The 19,115-nt window shown below is 41.6% G+C and overlaps 2 protein-coding genes across 3 annotated transcripts; both read right to left on the bottom strand.

Annotated features, from left to right (window-relative positions):
* Positions 1–29: 29 nt before the first annotated feature.
* Positions 30–4,967, bottom strand: LOC112168075 (DENN domain and WD repeat-containing protein SCD1). Of its 2 annotated transcripts, XR_005810729.1 has the most exons (8): positions 4,630–4,967; positions 3,751–4,399; positions 3,091–3,138; positions 2,140–2,287; positions 1,399–1,456; positions 1,197–1,280; positions 509–1,042; positions 30–412 (listed from the first exon to the last, which is right to left on the bottom strand). XR_005810729.1 is itself a non-coding variant. In XM_024305196.2 (7 exons), the coding sequence occupies exons 2-6, from the start codon at positions 3,864–3,866 to the stop codon at positions 1,007–1,009; spliced, it is 342 nt and encodes a 113-aa protein (XP_024160964.1). In that variant the 5' UTR covers positions 3,867–4,399; positions 4,630–4,967; the 3' UTR covers positions 30–412; positions 509–1,006. The 2 variants fall into 2 exon arrangements, 1 of the variants encoding a protein (XP_024160964.1); XM_024305196.2 differs by lacking the exon at positions 2,140–2,287.
* A 439-nt stretch (positions 4,968–5,406) lies between these two features.
* LOC121049226 lies at positions 5,407–7,293 on the bottom strand. Its single transcript, XM_040505896.1, has 4 exons — positions 6,731–7,293; positions 6,287–6,607; positions 6,031–6,118; positions 5,407–5,922 (listed from the first exon to the last, which is right to left on the bottom strand). The coding sequence occupies exons 1-4, from the start codon at positions 7,291–7,293 to the stop codon at positions 5,407–5,409; spliced, it is 1,488 nt and encodes a 495-aa protein (XP_040361830.1).
* Between the last annotated feature and the right edge of the window lie 11,822 nt (positions 7,294–19,115).

Raw genomic sequence — 19,115 nt, 5'->3', positions numbered from 1 at the left:
ATCCACATTCGACAACATGACATTCTGAATTAACTGAATATGGGGCATTGCATTAATTTCTGTAGAACAGCAGAATTGTTAATAGTTCCAAAAATAGGCAAAAACACCCCAACCTACAACAAGGCTAGCCCAAAATAGACCATTGAAATAACTACATGCAGTTTAGTTCACCTGCAATTGTACAACGTTCTACTTCAAAATGCTTCTACAAAATCTAGCTAGCCTTACTCAAAATCACTTTGGTAGAGTCAGCATCTATAGCAAAGTCTGCAAATAATAAGCTACTTCAATGCGGACCTCGTCAAGTTCCTCTTGGGTGTATACTTTCTGAGTCTTCGTTGCCCGGCCACTTTGAATATATTCAATAGCATAAGTCATAATCAACAGGTAAACTAGGATCCCAGATCTTAACCTGAAAGATTGCTGAAAGAATTAATATAACTCTTTACAGGATAGACTCTTGTGAATGGAGTTGTATGGTAGAAGCAACTAAAAATGCGAAGCTCACCGTGCAGTCTGTGCTCCCACTGATGAAGAAACCTGCGTCTTCACGGTCACCCACTAGATCCCAAACTTCCCTCCTTGTTACACAATGTAGAGCAGTGATAGGGCCAGTATGGCCTCTAAGTACTCGAACATTGGTTTGGGTTTTCTTCTGTCCAGCTGCAGATAATTCTCGCTTACGAGATGTCCCATTTTCATTTGTAGCTTCATGACAAGAAATTATGGTGATGTATTGAAAAAACATAAAATGCAAGCAACTAATTTTAGCAATTGAAATACTTGGAGAGCCACCATCAGAAGTCCATTTGCGAACAATACTGAAAGAGTTTAATCTGGTTGAATTATCCCTGCTGAACATGCTCTTAACCCAGCTCCTCCCAACACCGGAGGCCTCGGTAGGTTGCTGACTCTCAACTGCAGCATCTTTTGAACGTGGAGATGCTAATGCATGAGACATGGATTGGGCCTTGAAAGAACTGATTCCCCAGTAACCAATTCGTAGTTATTGAACATGCAACAATAACCCCCTCAACTTTATCTGAAAACCAGTGAAAAAGTTAAGGAACATCATCAGTTTATGAATTCAAGTGGAAAAGTGAAAGAAGAGGAAGGGGCAATAAAATAAAATAAAAAACACAAGGATACTACTGTAACTTGAGTAGAAACCAAAAGGAAACAAAAAATTTACTTACAAATTGTGTGTATCCAATGTTGTTCTTCTCAGCTATTGTTTCAATCATGTACCATGCATCAAGATCAGGAAGTCCTAGTCTAGCCTTCATGATGATATAAACCAAATTTGTTATTATTAGTCTTTTATGCTCATATTACAAAAAGTAAAGGAAATAATTAAGAGGTGCCAGGAAAAGTATAAATAGAGAAGAAATACAGAACCATGTGTAATTCCACCAAAGATAGCTGATCAGTCACCAAAGAGGCATAGTTGGTCGACCTATAACAACAATAGATGATAACAGTAAGCAAATACTACTTTGCAACAGATAATATTTCACATGGCGCCCTAGAAGTTTCTTGTTTCTTGTGCACTAAGCAGGAGAGTAAATAATATTGTGGCATAGTGATCTAAATGACAACAAAAGAAAGAAAGAAAAAATACTTATATAGTATCCTCAGCTTCAATGGTACATTTTAATGTCAAAATTCTTAGTAACCAGATTCTTGATGTTTGTAAATAATGGTATTTTCCAATGTTTTCAAATGCGAAAGCGAAGGCAAAGGCGACCACCTAGAGCCTCGCGAGGCGAGTGCCTCAAGGCGTTGAGGTGACCACCTTTCTCGTAATTATTATAATAATACACTACATTTATAAATAATATGAATATACTTAAATAAGGTTTCAAACAACACCCATATAGGAAAATCCAAAGAATCAAGCTACATTTTACGCATTTCAAGAGTCAAGAAATAATTTCAATGGTTAAGAGCAGAGCAACTAAAACCGATTTGGGCAAAACCCCAAACCACATTCAATGCCAAGCTGATCAGCCACAAACAATCAAGAAATCCGTAATTTCAAGAATCCATATATCCCTATATTTAGATACTTCAAACCAGAAATTAAAGCCATATCACTAAAAACTCACACCAAAGTCATGAAGAATCTGAGTTCTTTACCTCAATGAAGCAGTCATGGAAAAAGACGCAGCAACTAAGACAAGACATTCCTCTGCTGGTCGTTTAATTAGAATATCTTCCAAGTTACTTTTCTCCAGTTCATGTAGTGGCCTGATTACTGGGTCTTGCAACACAAGTATTTTAAGCACTACACAAATTAAGACCAAGACATTTCTGCTAATTTCTTCAGAGTACTTTTGCTAGCAGAGTTTAATATTGTACTCTAACCAAGAAGCACATGCATGACCACATTTGAAAGAGAAGTTTCAAGATAGTTGGACTAAGGGACTTGTCTTTCCAAGAAGCACATGACCACATTTGAAGAATCATAATAATGACACTCAAAGAATAAGAAACAATGGATCCAGGACATATAAGAAAATGAGAATTAGGATACTATAGAGTAGAAAGACTCGAAGAGAGGCCAAGTCTTCCAACAACCAAAGCATGCTCACCAAGGCCAAAAGAAGGAATAGTTGTTCATGCTTCTGTAAGATAAATAAATAAAAGCAATGAATAAAACTACTTCAAGAATACATGGTGACCAGCACAATAAATACTATTTTCAAGCCATATAATGAATTATTCACTGTTTTTCTGATTAGTCTTGGTTTTCCTAACAATCTACCCAAAAAAAAAAAGAAGTGTATGGGGGTAGGAATTGACAGATATTGGGACCAAATTGTGCTGTGTCAATTTCAATTTATTTGGTTGAATAAACAAATCAAACATGACAAACTACGCAATGGGGCAAGACCACCTGAAGGCTATGAACATTTAATCGCTATAATTTGCATTCTGTGCACCCAAAAGCCCATCCAATTTATGAGATGTTTAAACTTACAGACACAGCATAAGTGTGCACTCATGCAATCACAAAAGATCAGATTGATCATAAGTGCAGAACACAGGATTGAGTAGTCTAACAGATAAATAGTCTAAAATTCTTACTTGTTTGAAGACCGTTCCATTAGACAGTCAAAGTAGCTTTCCCAGAAACTGCAATGATAAAAAAAAATGATCAGTTTTTCTAGGAGGGGAGGAGAAGGGTTTGGGGGCGGGGGTTGGGGGTGCAAGACCGATAAACATTAGATAGAGAGTTCTCTAACATAAACAGTGAACCATCAGCCCACTTCGTAATTAACTAATAGGACAACTAAACTGTAGGGCAATTAGAATAGGATGAGATGGCAAATTTTAGATAAGTTTAGGTTTCATGTGCTGCTAGCATGTTTCTTATCAATAATATATCATTCATTCGTTCCTCTCACAATTCTTATATATCTCTGCACTGATGATGAATTCCAACAAAACCATTCGGTTTACTTAGTTACACCTGATATTATATAGTAGTTCTGTAGCTCTGAACACCAAAGGAGACTCAAACTGTAATGACTTATTCCATGTTCTGCAACTGATCTACACATATAAGACCTTCTTTTTTCTTTTTCTTTTTTCAATTTGAGGTTTGACCTAAGCATTAAAATTGATAATGTGATGGTCCAACAAGAAGAATTAACAACCGGTTTTTAAAACAGATAAGCAAAACTTATAGACCATCACAATCAGTTGTTTGAAGAAACTGGGGCCAAACGACTTGTAACAAGATACCGTAATTCCTCCCAAATGGACAAAGATATAAGATGACGCTGAACATAATCTGAAACATTATTTCCATCCTTCTTAAACATTTCAGCAGACACCTCAAGGGCATCTCTGATAGTCATCCAATCATTTCTGGACGTTGCACGACTGATAGCTGTTTTCAGCTGAACTTAAACATAAGTTAGTGTCCAGATAAGAAATAACAGATTAACAAAAATTACAGTTTATACTCAAAACTGTGTGTAGGACAAAACTGTTATCTAGTGTAAAATGGGAACAGGACATGTTTTTTCCTGAACTACAAAGTATTAACACTAGTAAAAAGAAATGATAAAATCGGTGAAGAACAATTGAAAACATAACTATGGCTTTTAATGTTGCAAAATCTCAAACTGTTATTATTCCTAAATCAGATCTCCTTTGAATATTGAGTTTGAATTTGTACTAGTTCCTTCACAGAGATAAATTGTTCTTCAGTCAACTGACAGTGCCATCCCTGAGATCATACAAAACCACAATTGAAATTTCATAGCACAGTAAAAAATGAGGTTGTGGGATTCACCGTAGTGCTTTGGAATTACGAGCTGGGCGATTTTATTGAGCGAGGAGCTGGGTAGGCGCTGAAGCAGAGGAACGCAGCCCAGAAACTCAATCACTGCAAAATGCAAATGAAACTCATCAAGCTCGAAACTTTAGCGCAGAATTCGATGAATTTAGGGTTTGGAATTTTGGTAAAACTTTAGCCCACGAAGTTTGAATCTTTTGGCAAAACTCACTAAGAGTGAGTAGCAACTAAGCAAGCCATGAAATCCAAATTGACACACTAACAGTGAAGGGAAGGTTTCCGACGAAGAGATCCAGGTCGGTTAAGAAACAGAGAAGTACCTCGACGAAGAGATCCAGAGGCTTCATGGACGGAGTTCTTAGGAAGCGTCCCAGCTTACGTTTGAGAGGATTTGACAGCGGCGGCCTTGGCGGCAACAGACTCTTCAACTTAGCCGCCGGCGAAGGCTTTGAATCCAAGGCCTTATAGTTAGATCTGAAGGCGGAGGCGCTTTTCTCCTTGGAGGCTGCATAGACTTCATCTTTGTCAATTCCAGAGAGAGACTAAGAGGGTTTTAGAGAGAGAAAGTGTGTGTGTGTGAGAGAGAGAGAGAGAGAGAGAGCTTGTCAGCGGAGGCATGGCGCCGGAGAGATAGTAACGGGAGTGAGCGGAGGAGAGGGAGGTAGTGGTGGCCGTGAAAAGAGAGCGGGAGAGGAAGGAGGGAGGGCTAGGGTTTCGGGGAAGAGCTACAGAGATGGCTTGGTGGCCAGTTTTGTTAGAGACAGTGAGTGAGGATGAAAATGGGCTGTTAGAGAGAGTGGAAAAACTGACTAAGTGTGTGTTGGGAACGAAAATTTTGGTCCCCGCGTGCTGAAATTTTAAACTTAGTCATTTCCGCCTTTTTTTATCTTTTAGAATTAAATTGTAGAAATCAGTCAACAGTAAAAATCGATGTCAGTAATATGCATAGAAATCGGTATTTGAGGAATCGATGTTAATGATATTTTTTTACATCGCGTGAATTCCTCACCGATGTAATTGTCATGATGTCTAAGGCCAAAATTCTAGTAGTGTATATCGAAGATATTAAGGTGCTGCACACCTAGTTCCCGGGCGATCTACAGACCTGCTATGAGTGCCTCGTATTCTGCGGCATTGTTGGATGCCTTGAAGGCAAATTTGAGGGCGTACTCGTAGACTTGATCGTTCGGGCTAATTAGCAGGATATCGGCTCCACTTGTCTTCTTGTTAGATGCGCCATCAACATACAATCGCCAAGTGCTTGGTGGAGGTGGATCCGGGGCTGGTGGTTCAGGTGATCCCGGGGGTGGGTTATGAGAGGGAATTGACTCAGAAATAAAATCTGTCGCTGCCTGGCCCTTAATAGCTGTCCGGGGCTGGTACTTGATATCGAACTCCCCTAGTTTGATGGCCCATTTAATTAACCTGCCTGATGTCTCTGGCTTCTGCAAAACCTTCCTCAATGGGTGATTAGTGAAAACAGTGATTGAGTGTGCCTGGAAGTAATGTCTAAGCTTATGGGCCGATAACAGGAGGGCCAATGCTATTTTTTCAATGTCCGGGTATCTGGATTCTGCACCAGTGTAACCTTTTCCAGCGTAGTACACCGAGTACTCTCAATCGGAGTCCTTCCTAATCAGAGCTGAGCTCACGGCTGTCGAAGATGCCATAAGATATATGTAGAGTATTTCTCCTGGAACAGGTTTGTAAAGTAGAGGTACCTCTGACAAGTATGCCTTCAGGCTAAGAAAAGCAGCCTCGTGCTCAGCAGTCCAAGCTATTACCTCGACGTGCTGGGTTTTTAGCAGTCTGAAGAAAGGAGTACACTTGTCCGTCAGCATGAAGATGAATCTTGACAGGGCGGCTACCTTACCTATAAGAGATTGGACCTCGTTCTAGTAGGTTGGGGATACCATGTCTAATATAGCCTGCACCTTCTCTGGATTGGCCTCAATTCCCCTATGGCTAATGATGTACCTGAGGAACTTTCCTACCTCGACCCCAAAGATGCACTTCTGTGGGTTAAGCCGCATACCATTGCGTAATATGATGGTGAAGACAATTGACAAGTTGGTTACGTGATCCTCTGAGGTTAAACTTTTTACTAGCATATCGTCCACGTATACCTCCATGATAGTACCGATGACTTCTTCAAACATGGAGTTGACAAGTCGCTGATAAGTGGCACTTGCATTCTTCAATCCAAAAGGCATGACCTGGTAGCAATAGAGACCTTTGTCTGTGGTAAAGGTAGTGTGCTCCTCGTTTGCCTGGTTCATTCGAATTTGGTTGTACCCACTGAACGCATCCATGAAACTGAGTAACCGGTACCCAGCAGTGGAGTAGATTAGTTGGTCAATTCACGGGAGCGGGAAGCTATCCTTAGGGCATGCTCGGTTGAGATTTGTGTAGTCCACACACATGCGCCATGATCTCGGAGATTTCTTTGGTACCATGACCACGTTGGCTAACCACCGGGGGTATGTCACTTCCATGACAAAGTTGATGGTCATCAACTTCTTCACTTCAACCTGGATAGCCCGGTACTTATCGTGTGTGAAGGCTCTTCGCTTTTGTCTTACCGGTGCTGAGAAAGGAATAATGCTTAGATTGTGCGTGGCTATCTCAGTTGGTATACCAGGCATGTCCTCGTATGACCAGGAGAAAGCAGATGCGTTAGAGCGGAGGAACGAGATCAACTTTTCCCTGATAACCGGAGACAGCCTGGTACCTACTTTGACAGTCCTGTCCGGGAACTGCTCTGATAGTACCACCTCTTCAATGTCTTCCACGGCACTGGGCCGTTCTTTGTCAGAGTCGGTATCATTTCTGGGATCCTCGTACCTGTCCGTCAGAGGGTTAGTAGCTACGGGCAACATCTCAGACTTTCCCTTGCCGCGAGATACAGTCAAAGAATAGCATTGCCTCGCCGCAGCCTGATCACCCCGGATGGTGGGGATGCTGACCGGCGTTGGCACCTTCATCATGAGCATGTGACCTGCAATGAAGGTTTTCAGACGCCAGAGTGCCGGTCGACCCAGGATAGCATTATATGATGAGACGCAGTCAACTACAATGAACTTTGTTTTGATGCTTGAACAATTCAGACTCTCCCCTACTGTGATCTATAGGTAATCTGATCCAAGTGGCTGGCCGATATCTCCTGAAAAGCTAATGAGGGGCTCATTATCTTGTGACAGCTTGGCCCTTCCTCTGTTCAAAGCTTTGTATGCGTCGCGAAATAATACGCTAACCGAGGCCCCGGTATCCATGAGTACCTGGGACATTATGTAATGGTCCATTTGGAGTGTGATCAGGAAGGGATCATCATGAGGCATCTTCAGATCAACTTCCTTCTCCTGCAGGAATGTGACAGATGTCCATCCGGTACCTCCGTCTTGTTGCGGGGCCTTGTGGAAATTGAAAACTTCCGGGTGACCGAAACTAGAATTTCGCTTCTTCCTCTGGGGAGGTAACTCTTTCGGGCCCCCACCGTGAATCGTGAAGATCTGGCCGTACACATCTATAGCTCCTATCTCCTTAGCAGGCAGGTACGGCTGAAGCTTGCCCCTCTGGATAAGGGACTCAATAGTAATTTTTAAAGCCACGCAGAGATTGGTATTGTGTCCGGCATCCTCATGATATGTGCAGAACCTTCCGGTATCCTACTGGGTAAGTTTACTCTTTGGGAACTTCCTCGGGGGTGGTCCAGGTATCTCATCCTTGTTCTCGTTCCAAATAGTCTCGTATGAAGCGTTAAGGATAGTGAACACCTCGTACCGGGGTGCTGGTGGTGTTCGCGGGGCCTGCTATGCCCTTTGCTCCCGGTGAGGCTGAGTGGCCCCGTAACTGTTGGACCTGGATGAGGACTCTTTGCTTCTCTTGCTCGAGGTATGGGGTGACCGGTCCTGACTATGGACCCACTCCCTCTTTAGTGGCTCATCCATGACCGCCGGGGCTGGGGTGGAAACCCTTAGCTCTAGTCTGGGGGTGTCCCCGTACGTTTCAAATTCAGCCTGGGCGTGTCTGATGGCTGTAGCCATCAGCTTGTCGTAGTTAGCCGGAGGGTTATGGTTAATCTCGTAGAGAAATTCTCCGCACCTTAAGCCCCTCCTGAAAGCCAGCTCAGCCAGTTCCTTATTAAGGTCCCGGCACTTAGCGGTAGCCGCCTGCCATCGATTTACAAAAGACTTCAAAGTTTCTTTAGCAGGCCCTTTGGTGTGTGTATCCCATCGGTACGTAAGATGAATCGAGCTACAAACTTGTCAGCTAGCTCCTTGAAATTCCCTATAGAACCGATCGGCAGTTCATAGAACCAACTCAAAGCTTCCCCTGACAAGGTCTCCTGGAACATATTACAACACACCTTATCCGTATATCCCTTGGAGCTTGTTTGCGATTGGAAAGCCTGTAGGTGCTGGTATGGGTTCCCAACTCCCGTATAGTCAATCTTCAGTGGTTTTAATATATTCGCTCGAATGGCGCCTCTAACTTGTTGGGTAAAAGGACCCGGACGGTCCTTGTAAGTGGTCAGGGCTCTCTAGGTGTCCCTATTCTCTGTGGCCTCTACCCTTGCCTGCAGGGCATGCAAAGAGTTTCTCATTTCCAAAAGCAATGTCGTGTTTGCATCGGTTACTGGTGGGTCACTTTGAACTGGCTGTGGTAACGGTGGTGGTGGCAGATGCCTCAGGCTTTCCAGGAATAAGTCTACCGGTACCTGGATCATCGGGTGACCGCCTTCCGTAGACGGGGATGGGGCGAGGCTGGGGCCTACCGTTACCGGGGTAGCATTTACGCCTGTCGCTACTTGGGATGCTCTAGCCAGGGCCTGGGTGAGTGCCTCATTGTGCTGGTGTCTCATGTCTAGTGCTCGGGCCAGCGCAGTGTTTTCATCTTCCAGCTCCTGATCTGTTGAGAAAGGCGGTTTGTTTCCCTATCGGTACTCTGCTGTTCCCGATCGGTACTTTGTTGTTCCTGGAAGGCTGCGATCTCCGCTCGCATAGACTCCAACTCTGATACCGGGGCTACTTGATCCGGGGCCTGCGGTTGCTAGATGATTGGTGGATTGCCCGTACTCTGTGGGTCCAAGAATCCGAGACCATGCGTTTCTCCTCCAACACCTAGCGTTTCTGCTGATGACGTACCCGGAGAGAATATCAGTGCCTGGGCGACACTTCTACCCTCTCCTGCCGTTCCTTCCGGCTCGGTCATGATTAGCCCCTATCTGGCGTGCCAATGTTTCTGGTGGCTTTCTCCGGGTACCTCACACAGAATGCTGCACCGTTTGGGGTACCGATCCAACTCCTAGATCCTGAATCAAGAACACAGAGTTAGAGGGGTAAACCGTACCGGACGGTTTACACCTCTCCGATGCCTGAGTGAGAAACTAATATACAAGTGTATCAAGTAAATAGTGGATGAAGGAGTTATTACCCGTAAAAGGTAGTTGTACTGATGCTTTAATACTCGAGCATGGGAAAGGAGTTTCCCCTATCTTCAATGTGGGACGCAGATTGTTCTCCTGATGCCTCATCAACCTTCTGCTGTGTAATCAGATGGGCTGTGCTTGCCTTGCCCCGGGCCCTGGGTGCCCAGGGTGACATCCCATATGAGTCCCGCCATGGTGGGTCGTGAACCCGGCCCATGCCATAGTACCTGGTAGCACCGATGGGGCCCAGCCGATAGTGCCAAACCTAGTTAAGACTTCCCTAGTATGTACATCTGTATTATTGATTATACTTGTAGTCTTAGTTCCCACTAGCCCAAGCTGGGTTTTTTTTTTTCTTCATCATAGATCTAGTGGCCAGAGCTTTTTTATGTGTTAAAAATTGAATTGTTTTTCTGCAAGTTTCTGTTTGTTTTAGCAAAAACTTTGTCTGCTCAAAAAACCTTTATTCGTGCCCTCTATTATTTTGGTGGGCCAATCTTAATGAGAAAAATACATGATGTCCAATCTATTAGAATTCCTTAAAGTCTGGTTATATTGCTTTGTGGATTTAATTTTCATGTAGATTAGCCATTTTGTGCTGTTAACATGTTTTGGTTTGAATATTGATTTTCATCATCTGTTAATTTGGTTATTTTTGTTTTCATTCAACACTGCAGTTGATAATTTTGTAGTCTAATGAATCACCAGAATCTGTCAAACAAGGGAAGTTTCCTGTGAGTTCAATCAATGTAAATTTGCATATTCTCATATAAATTGAATTGAGTACTGATCAATTAGGAATCTTTATTCATAATTGCAGGAATTCTGAATACAATAGAGCATGGTGGAAGTTCATTGACATAATTGCAGGAATCTTCAAGTCCACAAGAATGATTTATTTTGTAATTTTTTATTTTTGAAGAAGTAATTTATATCATCAGACTGCTCTTCTTATCACAGCTCTTCTCATTGCTTTTAAAGAAGTAATTGAAAGTTTCAGTTTCAGTTGATGAAATTGATATCATTAGACAGCAGACTACTTTCTTAAGTTTTAAGGGACTTCTGTTTAATTGCATATATTGAAGAATTTTTTTTCCCCTCCAGTTTGAGTTTATTTCAAGTAAGCTTGGCCCGGCCCTGTCTAAAAGGGCTGGCCCTGCCCGACCCTTTCGACCCTTGCGGAATGGGCCTTAAGGGCGGGTAAGGGCTTACACATTGAAGCTTCGACCCGGCCCTAAGTTTTGTTGACTTGGTCAAAGCCCGACCCGGCCCTATCCTAAGCCCTAAAATTTATGGTAAGGCTGGCCCTAGCCCGGCCCATGGTGACCTCTAAATCCAAGCATGCATGCCTCTTATTCTTCCAGCAAAGAATAAATTAGAAGTTTTACACTTTCAAATGCCTACTCAATACCTATGGTTGGAGTAGTACTTTTGTCTAGTTTACTTGTCATGCATGTAACTATAATTATGCTATTTCACCATGATTCAAGGAAGTCTTAGTTACGTAGAGCAATCTAGTCCATCAAATTTCCATGAACAATTACTCGCATCTATGGGCACTCTATGTTTATTCATTGGTACTACATAATCAAATAGCCTCATACACTTCTAGTTTTCAAGGCACTTTGTATCCATACAAACAGATCCTATATGCGCATCGCTTCACATGCCTGATAGGCTACACATAAGTAAACTATTGATGTTGCTTATTACAAACTTATATGCTAATCATTTACTTTTTCTTGAGGTTCGATTATCCCTATTGGGAACTTCCTCATAATGGAACCAATACCTCGATGGTCGATTGGAGCACTTCAAATAAAGCCTCATCATCGGATACTTCAATTCTTTTCACACTATTAAAATCTCGTTCTATCGGCTCCAGATAAGTCATTATCTTACTTTCTTTCACGTGGAGCCAATGCCATGCTTTACATATTCACTATGCCTAAATATTTATGTCATGCTCTAAATGTCTCCATAATTCTTAAGCATGCTTACAAAGTGCAAATTCTCACTAGCATTTCCACTACAAGTACATGTTAAACACATATGCCATGCTTCAATTTAATTGCCCGTCAATTAAAATTACTACATGCATACATGCGGCACTAAATAAGCGCAACATGAGGCACTTAAAATCCTCGCTCCGAGCACGGTACCCCCAATGGGTAAGCTAAGGTCATATCCTTACATAAATCCTCTCCAATCGGCGAGGTTACCCCAACGGGGTTACGAGGCCAAAGCCATAATTCTACCCAGGGCCACGCCACCGGGTACCGGAGGCCAAAGCCACCGGTTACCCCAACGGGGTTACATCATTCTACCTGGGGCCACGCCACCAGGTACCGGAGGCCAAAACCACCGGTTACCCCAACGGGGTTACGAGGCCAAAATTTTTAATTATGAACTAAAAACTTTTGCTGATCCTGTGTTCAGAACTGGCAGGAGGCTAGCATATCACCATAAGGCAATTTTAGATAACCTCTTATTCACCTTTTAGGAAAAAAACAGTGGAATCATGTTCCCAGCTCTCTTTGCATTAGCTGAAGAACTCCATGAAAATGCTAGACCACAGTTTGAAGAAGTCTATAAAAATACACAACAGATGGCTGTCCAGAATGAAAAAAAATCCAGTATCTTGAAGATCCTGAAAGTGCTAGAGTTCCTGTTTTAGCACTAACAGAACTAGACTGGTTTGACTTTCATACTCTCATTGGAAGTCAGAATTCCGACTCTTTCCCTCCAACTCTCTTCGTAGTCCCTGGACCTTATGTTGGAAGGTATGTAGTCAATATTTAGAGTGAACACCCTCAAGAACACAAGCTTTGGCTTGTTAAAAATGATTTTGTTTCGGGGACTGGGAAAGACGGGTGGATTATAGATCAGGTCCAGGATTCGAGTAAAATCGACCCTCCCTCTCATCTCCGGGTGAGGCCAAGGAATTCATTTGTTTAATATCTCGGCTGCTCAATAAGTTGGACTAGCAGCTCCCCGATCCGGAGTGGATTCTAGTGGAAGGGCAGAGCCTCACCTTGCATTAGGAAGGTGTTCGTTGCTGGGACAGGTTCAAACTGGACTGAATGAATGGAGGATAAATTCAATACTCCGATCTTACTGGGGCTGGCTAGGGCTTTCGAATCAAAGCATGGGCATCTGCTACTAAGAGGGAGCAATATATCGTTGATTGAAGAGCCGGGTCAGTAAACTTCTATTGATTGTCCATAATCTCTGGACTAAAACCAATGATGATCTCAAAGGATTACCTCCGATTATAGTCAATACAGTTAAAAATGTCAGAAAAAATGACTGTATCCTCAGGTTGAAATTCAGATCAACTCCTCCAGAATGGATTCAGAATAGAAATGGTGAGGTTGAATATATTTCCCCATATCATTATGTGAGGATTATCCCAAGGAAGGTACCTTTAGCCTGCATGTGTGGGATACAATCGCCAACCAAACTCTAGCATTCCTTGGATGAAGGCCATGTCCCTCGACTATATCCAGAAGATCATCGAAGAAGATAAAGAAAACACATTCCTGGCAGCAGGAGAGAAAATTATAATCACTGCCTATGATCATCCTAAAGTTGTGAGCAGTGACCTTTTTCTATCTCTCAAGAGAAAGGAGATCGATTCTACATTAGCATGCTTACAGTGGATCCAAAAGCTTGAAACTAACAACCACTATAAGATGTATGCAGATACAGACGTAGAAGATAATGAAGTTAAAGGTAGAATGGATGACAACCAATGTTCTAAAACACGGCAGCCCAGGCCGCTTAGGCGGCGCCTCTCCACCTCGAGGAATGGCAAATTGGAGCTTCTGGGCGTTTGTGATTTAGGCGTGCGCCTAGGCGGCTGGGCGGTGAGTCGGGCGTTTCTATTTTTTTTTTTTTAATTCGCGAGATTAAGACCTAAAGTCCCAAATTCAAAGGGTTAGTTCGTCCCAAAGGCCAAAACGCCGCAAATCTAGCTTAGTCTCCTCCGTCGCTGGTTAGCCTCTCCTCCGTGCTGTCGCTCTCTCTCTCTTTGTCACTCTCTCTTTCTCTCTGCGGCTCTGCGCGCGGCTCACTCTGGAACCAGATCGGAACCGGCAGCTTCTTCGTCGCTCTCTCTTTACTCTACTGCTCTACGCCGACTGAGCTCTGAAACTAGATCGGAATCTTCTTCACCCCTTCGCTTCAGTATCGACTCTTCCTCCACCATCTCAACCGGCAGCTTCTTCGCCCCTCCGCTCCACAACTCCTCTATTTTCCAGCTTCTCCACAGTAAGTTCTGAGAAATTGATAATCTTTGCTTGAATTGATAATCATAATCTGAAATTGATAATCTTTGTTCTTGTTGAGTTGTTGGCTTGTTGCTGGAAAATGGAAATTGATAATCTTATTGTTCTTGTTGCTGGAATTGATAATCTTGTTGTTGAGTTAAGTTGTTGCTGGAAAGTGAATAAGTAATAATCATCTTGTTGAGTTGTTGGCTTGTTGCTGGAAAATGGAAATTGATAATGTTATTGTTCTTGTTGCTGGAGCCTGGAATTGATAATGTTCTTGTTGAGTTAAGTTGTTGCTGGAAAGTGGAAATTTCGAAATTGATAATCTTCTTCTTGTTGCTGGAAAAGTGGAAATTGATAATGCATTTGTTTTGGAAATTGATAATCTGGATGTTTCTGTTGTAGCCTTGTAGGTAGTAGGCTTGTTGTTTTGGAAATTGATAATCTCAATGTTTCTGTTGTATCATTGAGTTAAATTATAATGACTTAAATTAGACAATTAGTTAATGGCTTAATGCATATAAATATATAATGAATTAATGAGTTAAATTAGTTAATGCATGTACAATTATACATTCTGCCACAGTGCCACTATTGTTAAATCATTGTTTGTTTTTGTTTATTAATAGGGCTTCCCTGATGGCATCTTCCGGAGGATCTAATGCTACTAATGAAGTGGATAGATCATTGAGTCGTGGGTCAAACGATGTTGGATGAGACTTTGCGGTGTTGGCGGATCCACACAACTTAGATAAGTTGAAGTGTAAGTTGCGTGGGAAAGTAATTAGTGGTGGAATACATAGAATGAAGCAACACATTGCCAACATCAAGGGGAATGTTGCCTCACGCAAGAATTCTACGGATGCCGATAAAGCCAAATGTATAGCCGCAATAAAGGGAGCAAAAATTAAGAGAAAGCAAAAAGATATGCATGAGAAGGAAGTGAGGGAAGAAGTTGAAGTTTCTCAATCACATGATGTAGAAGATGTAGAAATTGAATGGCCAAGTTTGTCAAGAAAAAGGCCGCACTTTCTTGGGCCTATGGACAAGTTTGCATCTTCAATCACTCCCGATTATTCAATTGATGGAAGCAAGAAGATGGTTCAACAAAACATTAATGATGCTATTTGGAAGGAAAGAACACATAGTGTGCATCAATGGTTGGCTAGGTAGGTGTATGAAGCCGGCATTCCATTTCATGTCATTGATAATGAAAGCTTTAAAAGATTTGTAGAAGCGCTTGGTCAATTTGGCCCGGGTTACCGACCTCCAACTCAATACCAACTAAGAGAGCCATTGTTGAAGGAAGAGGTTGAGAGGACTAAAAATTCACTCAAGAAGCATGAAGAAGAGTGGCAAAGAATGGTTGTTCCATTTATGACCGATGCTTGGAGCGACCGAAAAAGAAGAAGCATTATGAACTTATGTGTCAATTGCAAGGAATGCACTACTTTTCTTTCTTCAAGGGAAGATTCGGATCAATCACACACCGAGGCCTATATCTTTGAATATGTTGACAAATGCATTGAAGAAGTCGGGGCACAAAATGTAGTTCAAGCAGTGACGGATAATGCTACTAACAATATGGCGGCGGGGAATTTGTTGAAGATAAAGAGGCCAAATATATTTTGGACTTCATGTGCCACTCATACATTGAATCTCATGCTTCAAGGGATTGATAACCAAACAAGATTCAAAGGAGTGATTGAGAAGGAAAAGGCATTCACTTTCTTTATCTATGCTATGCACATCACAAGACATTGCCTTTGATGAGGAAGCATACAAAGAAAAGAGACATAGTGAGGCCGGGAGTCACTAGATTTGCCACTTCCTTTCTAACTTTGCAAAGCTTGATGGAGAAGAAGAGTGAGTTGAGGTGTATGGTTGCTTGTGATGACGGGACCGCTTGCAAACATTCTAAGAGTGTCAAGGGGAAAGTGGCATATAATACCGTATTGAGCACCTCTTTTTGGAATGGGGTAACACTTTTCTTGAAAGTGTTTGCTCCTTTGTTTAAGGTGCTTCGCCTTGTGGATGGGGATAAAAAGCCATCAATGGGCTTTTTGTATGGAGAATTACTCAAGGCAAAGGAAGACATTAAAGAGGCATTCAAACATCAAGAGGCCAATTATCGGCCAATTATAGAGATTATTGATGAAAAAGCCCGTGGTCGTCTTGATAGTCCATTACATTTGGCTGCTTACCTCTTGAACCCCTATTACTTCTACAAGGATGAAGACATTCAATATGATTAAGTTGTCATGGAAGGGTTCTTTCTTTGTGTGGAGAAGTTCTTTCCCGATGACCTTGAGACCCAAAGTGTGGTGACAAATGAAGAGTTGTTGATGTATAAGAGCAAAGGGGGTAGATTTGGAAGAGCAGCAAAGAATGATGACAAGTATGATCCGGGTAAGAAACTAAGACTATTTCATTATTTTGTGAAAATTACAAGGCATGATATTTAATTTGTTTAACTCATGAGTCATGATATTTATTTTGTTTACTTATTGTTATTGTTTTGTTTGTGGGTTTGTGCATATGTAGTTGGATGGTGGTCCCATTATGGAAATGGAACACCCAAATTGCAAAAAATGGCTAGAAGAATACTCTCTTTAACTACAAGTTCATCCAGGTGCGAGAGGAATTAGAGCACTTTTGAGGGAGTAAGTGTTTTCTTTCAAATGACTAGAAGAATACTCTCTCATAATGGTTGATTTGTTACTAACTTATCAATATATATATATATATATTTTTTTTTTTTTAATGTAGATCCATACAAAGAAAAGGAATAGACTAGATGCTTCAAGATTGAACAATTTAGTCTATGTCCAATTCAATGCCAAGATTATCAACAAAAAGAGAAGGGCTCAAGAGTTGGGTGTAGATGTGTTACTTGGTAATGAAGCTAGCAAGGCTCAAGGCTGGATTGTGGATGATGGTGATGAAGAAGATGACTCGGATATTACTAGTGAAATGGAGGGAGAGTCTTCGGGAGTGGATAGTGGGCTTAGGAGAAGTTCTAGAAATGTAGAGGTAAGAGAGCTTCATGATGAAGATTTTGTATCGGATGAGGACACTGAAGAGGAGGGAGAAGAAGAGGATGTTGAGTTTGAGTCCGATACCGAATGAGTTTTGGATGGATATGGAGAGGAAGAGTTAGAGATTTAGCCATTTAGGCTTGCAATTATTTTATCACTTTAGTCTTTAACTCTTTATGCATGCTTATTTAGGACTCTCTTAAAATTTGAACATTTTAGGTGCAATTTTATCACTTTAGTCTTTAATCTTTATGGATGCTTATTTAGAACTCTCTTAAAATTTGAACATTCTAGGTGAAATTTTATCACTTTAGGTCTTTAGTCTTTAATCTTTATGGATGCTTATTTAGGACTCTCTTAAAATTTGAACATTCTAGGTGCAATTTTATCACTTTAGTCTTTAATCTTTATGTATGCTTATTTAGGACTCTCTTAAAATTTGAATATTCTAGATTTCTAGGTGCAATTTTATTATTCTTTGAGTCTTTATAAGTTTATATATTTTTAATTACATAAATAAAAGTTATAAAAATTAAATAAAAATAAAAAATACAAAACCGCCTAGGCTCCTGGGCAATCCTCCCCAGCCCACCACTCGACTAGCGCCTAGCGATTTTTCGACCCTTGATGACAACTCTCTTGTCCTAGGCCACAACTCTGAAACAGACGACAACATATGAAGCAGCAGGTGCAAAAAGCACCGAAAGCAACTTTGGTTTTTCCTAAAGATGCTTTTGCTTTTCAGAAAAGAACAAGGTGAAAAACATTTCACCTAGAGGAATCTTCTTTTCGCCAACCGACCTCCATCATTAGGAGCACTCATGAAAGCAGGAAATAATGGAGTTGTGCTGTACATTTGATGTTTTGAAATCTAGTTTGAGTTCCGCTCCCTATAAATGGAGCCTTAGGTTCAGTTTGTAAGGCATGAGAAAAAAAATTGAGCAGAAGAGTCTTCTCTCAAGAAGTAAGAAAGTCATAGTAGCAGTGTGCTCTTTCCTTCCTGTCTAGAGTGGAGTAGTGTGCTTTCTTTCTCAAGTAAGTATCTATCATTCTTATGGATAGCTAAACAGCTTTTTAGCTGTTTACCTGAGAATGAGGCTCTGAATTTCTTAGTTTGTAATTATGTTTGAATAAATAAATTCAGATAACCCATCCATTTTGTCAATCTTTATATATAAACATAAACATGTTGTTTCTTTTATTTGTGTTAAACCTTATTCCTTTATTATCTTTTAAATCTAGATTTTCTGTTTTTAGAACGTCTGCCTCAGCTTAAGATAGAAACAAGTAGCAGTGATTCCGCCTGTTAAAGTAACCGTTAGGTGAAAAAATTAAGCATGTTGAATGCAAGGTTTGTTTTTCTCAAGAGTGTAAACAGATTTTCTAAGAAAAAACAAAGTTTAGACCCAAAAGTCAACATAGGATATAAAATGCACTACCCAAATATGATTACCCTTAGAAGTCTTTTTTTAAGAGAATAGTAGGAATACAAACTTGTTGGTGCAAGTGGGCACAACCGGCCGCATCAACCCCTTCTTTTTTTCCTCCCTCTTTCTTCTTCTGGGGCCCCCACTCCCTTTCTTTCTTTTCACTTGGGCCGCGTCAGCCCCTTATGTTTTTCCTCCCTCTTTCTTCTTCTGGGGCCCGCGCCCTTTTTTTCACTTGGGCTGCGTCAACCCCTTCTGTTTTTCCTCCCTCTTTCTTCTTCTGGGGCCCGCACCCTTTTTTTCTCTTTTTTTTCACTTGGGCCGCGTCAACCCCTTATGTTTTTCCTCCCTCTTTCTTCTTCTGGGGCCCGCACCCTTTTTTCCTCTTTTTTTCACTTGGGCCGCGTCAACCCCTTATGTTTTACCTCCCTCTTTCTTCTTCTAGGGCCCGCGCCCTTTCTTTTCTCTTTTTTTTTTTCACTTGGGCCGCGTTAGCCCCTCATGTTTTTCCTCCCTCTTTCTTCTTCTGGGGCCCGCACCTTTTTTTTTCTCTTTTTTTCACTTGGGCCGCGTCAATCCCTTATGTTTTTCCTCCCTCTTTCTTCTTCTAGGGCCCGCGCCCTTTCTTTTCTCTTTTTT

This window comes from Rosa chinensis, chromosome 5 (genome assembly GCF_002994745.2).
Source record: "Rosa chinensis cultivar Old Blush chromosome 5, RchiOBHm-V2, whole genome shotgun sequence".
NCBI classification, from domain to species: Eukaryota; Viridiplantae; Streptophyta; class Magnoliopsida; order Rosales; family Rosaceae; genus Rosa; species Rosa chinensis.
This window is presented reverse-complemented; position numbering and strand designations above follow the sequence as displayed.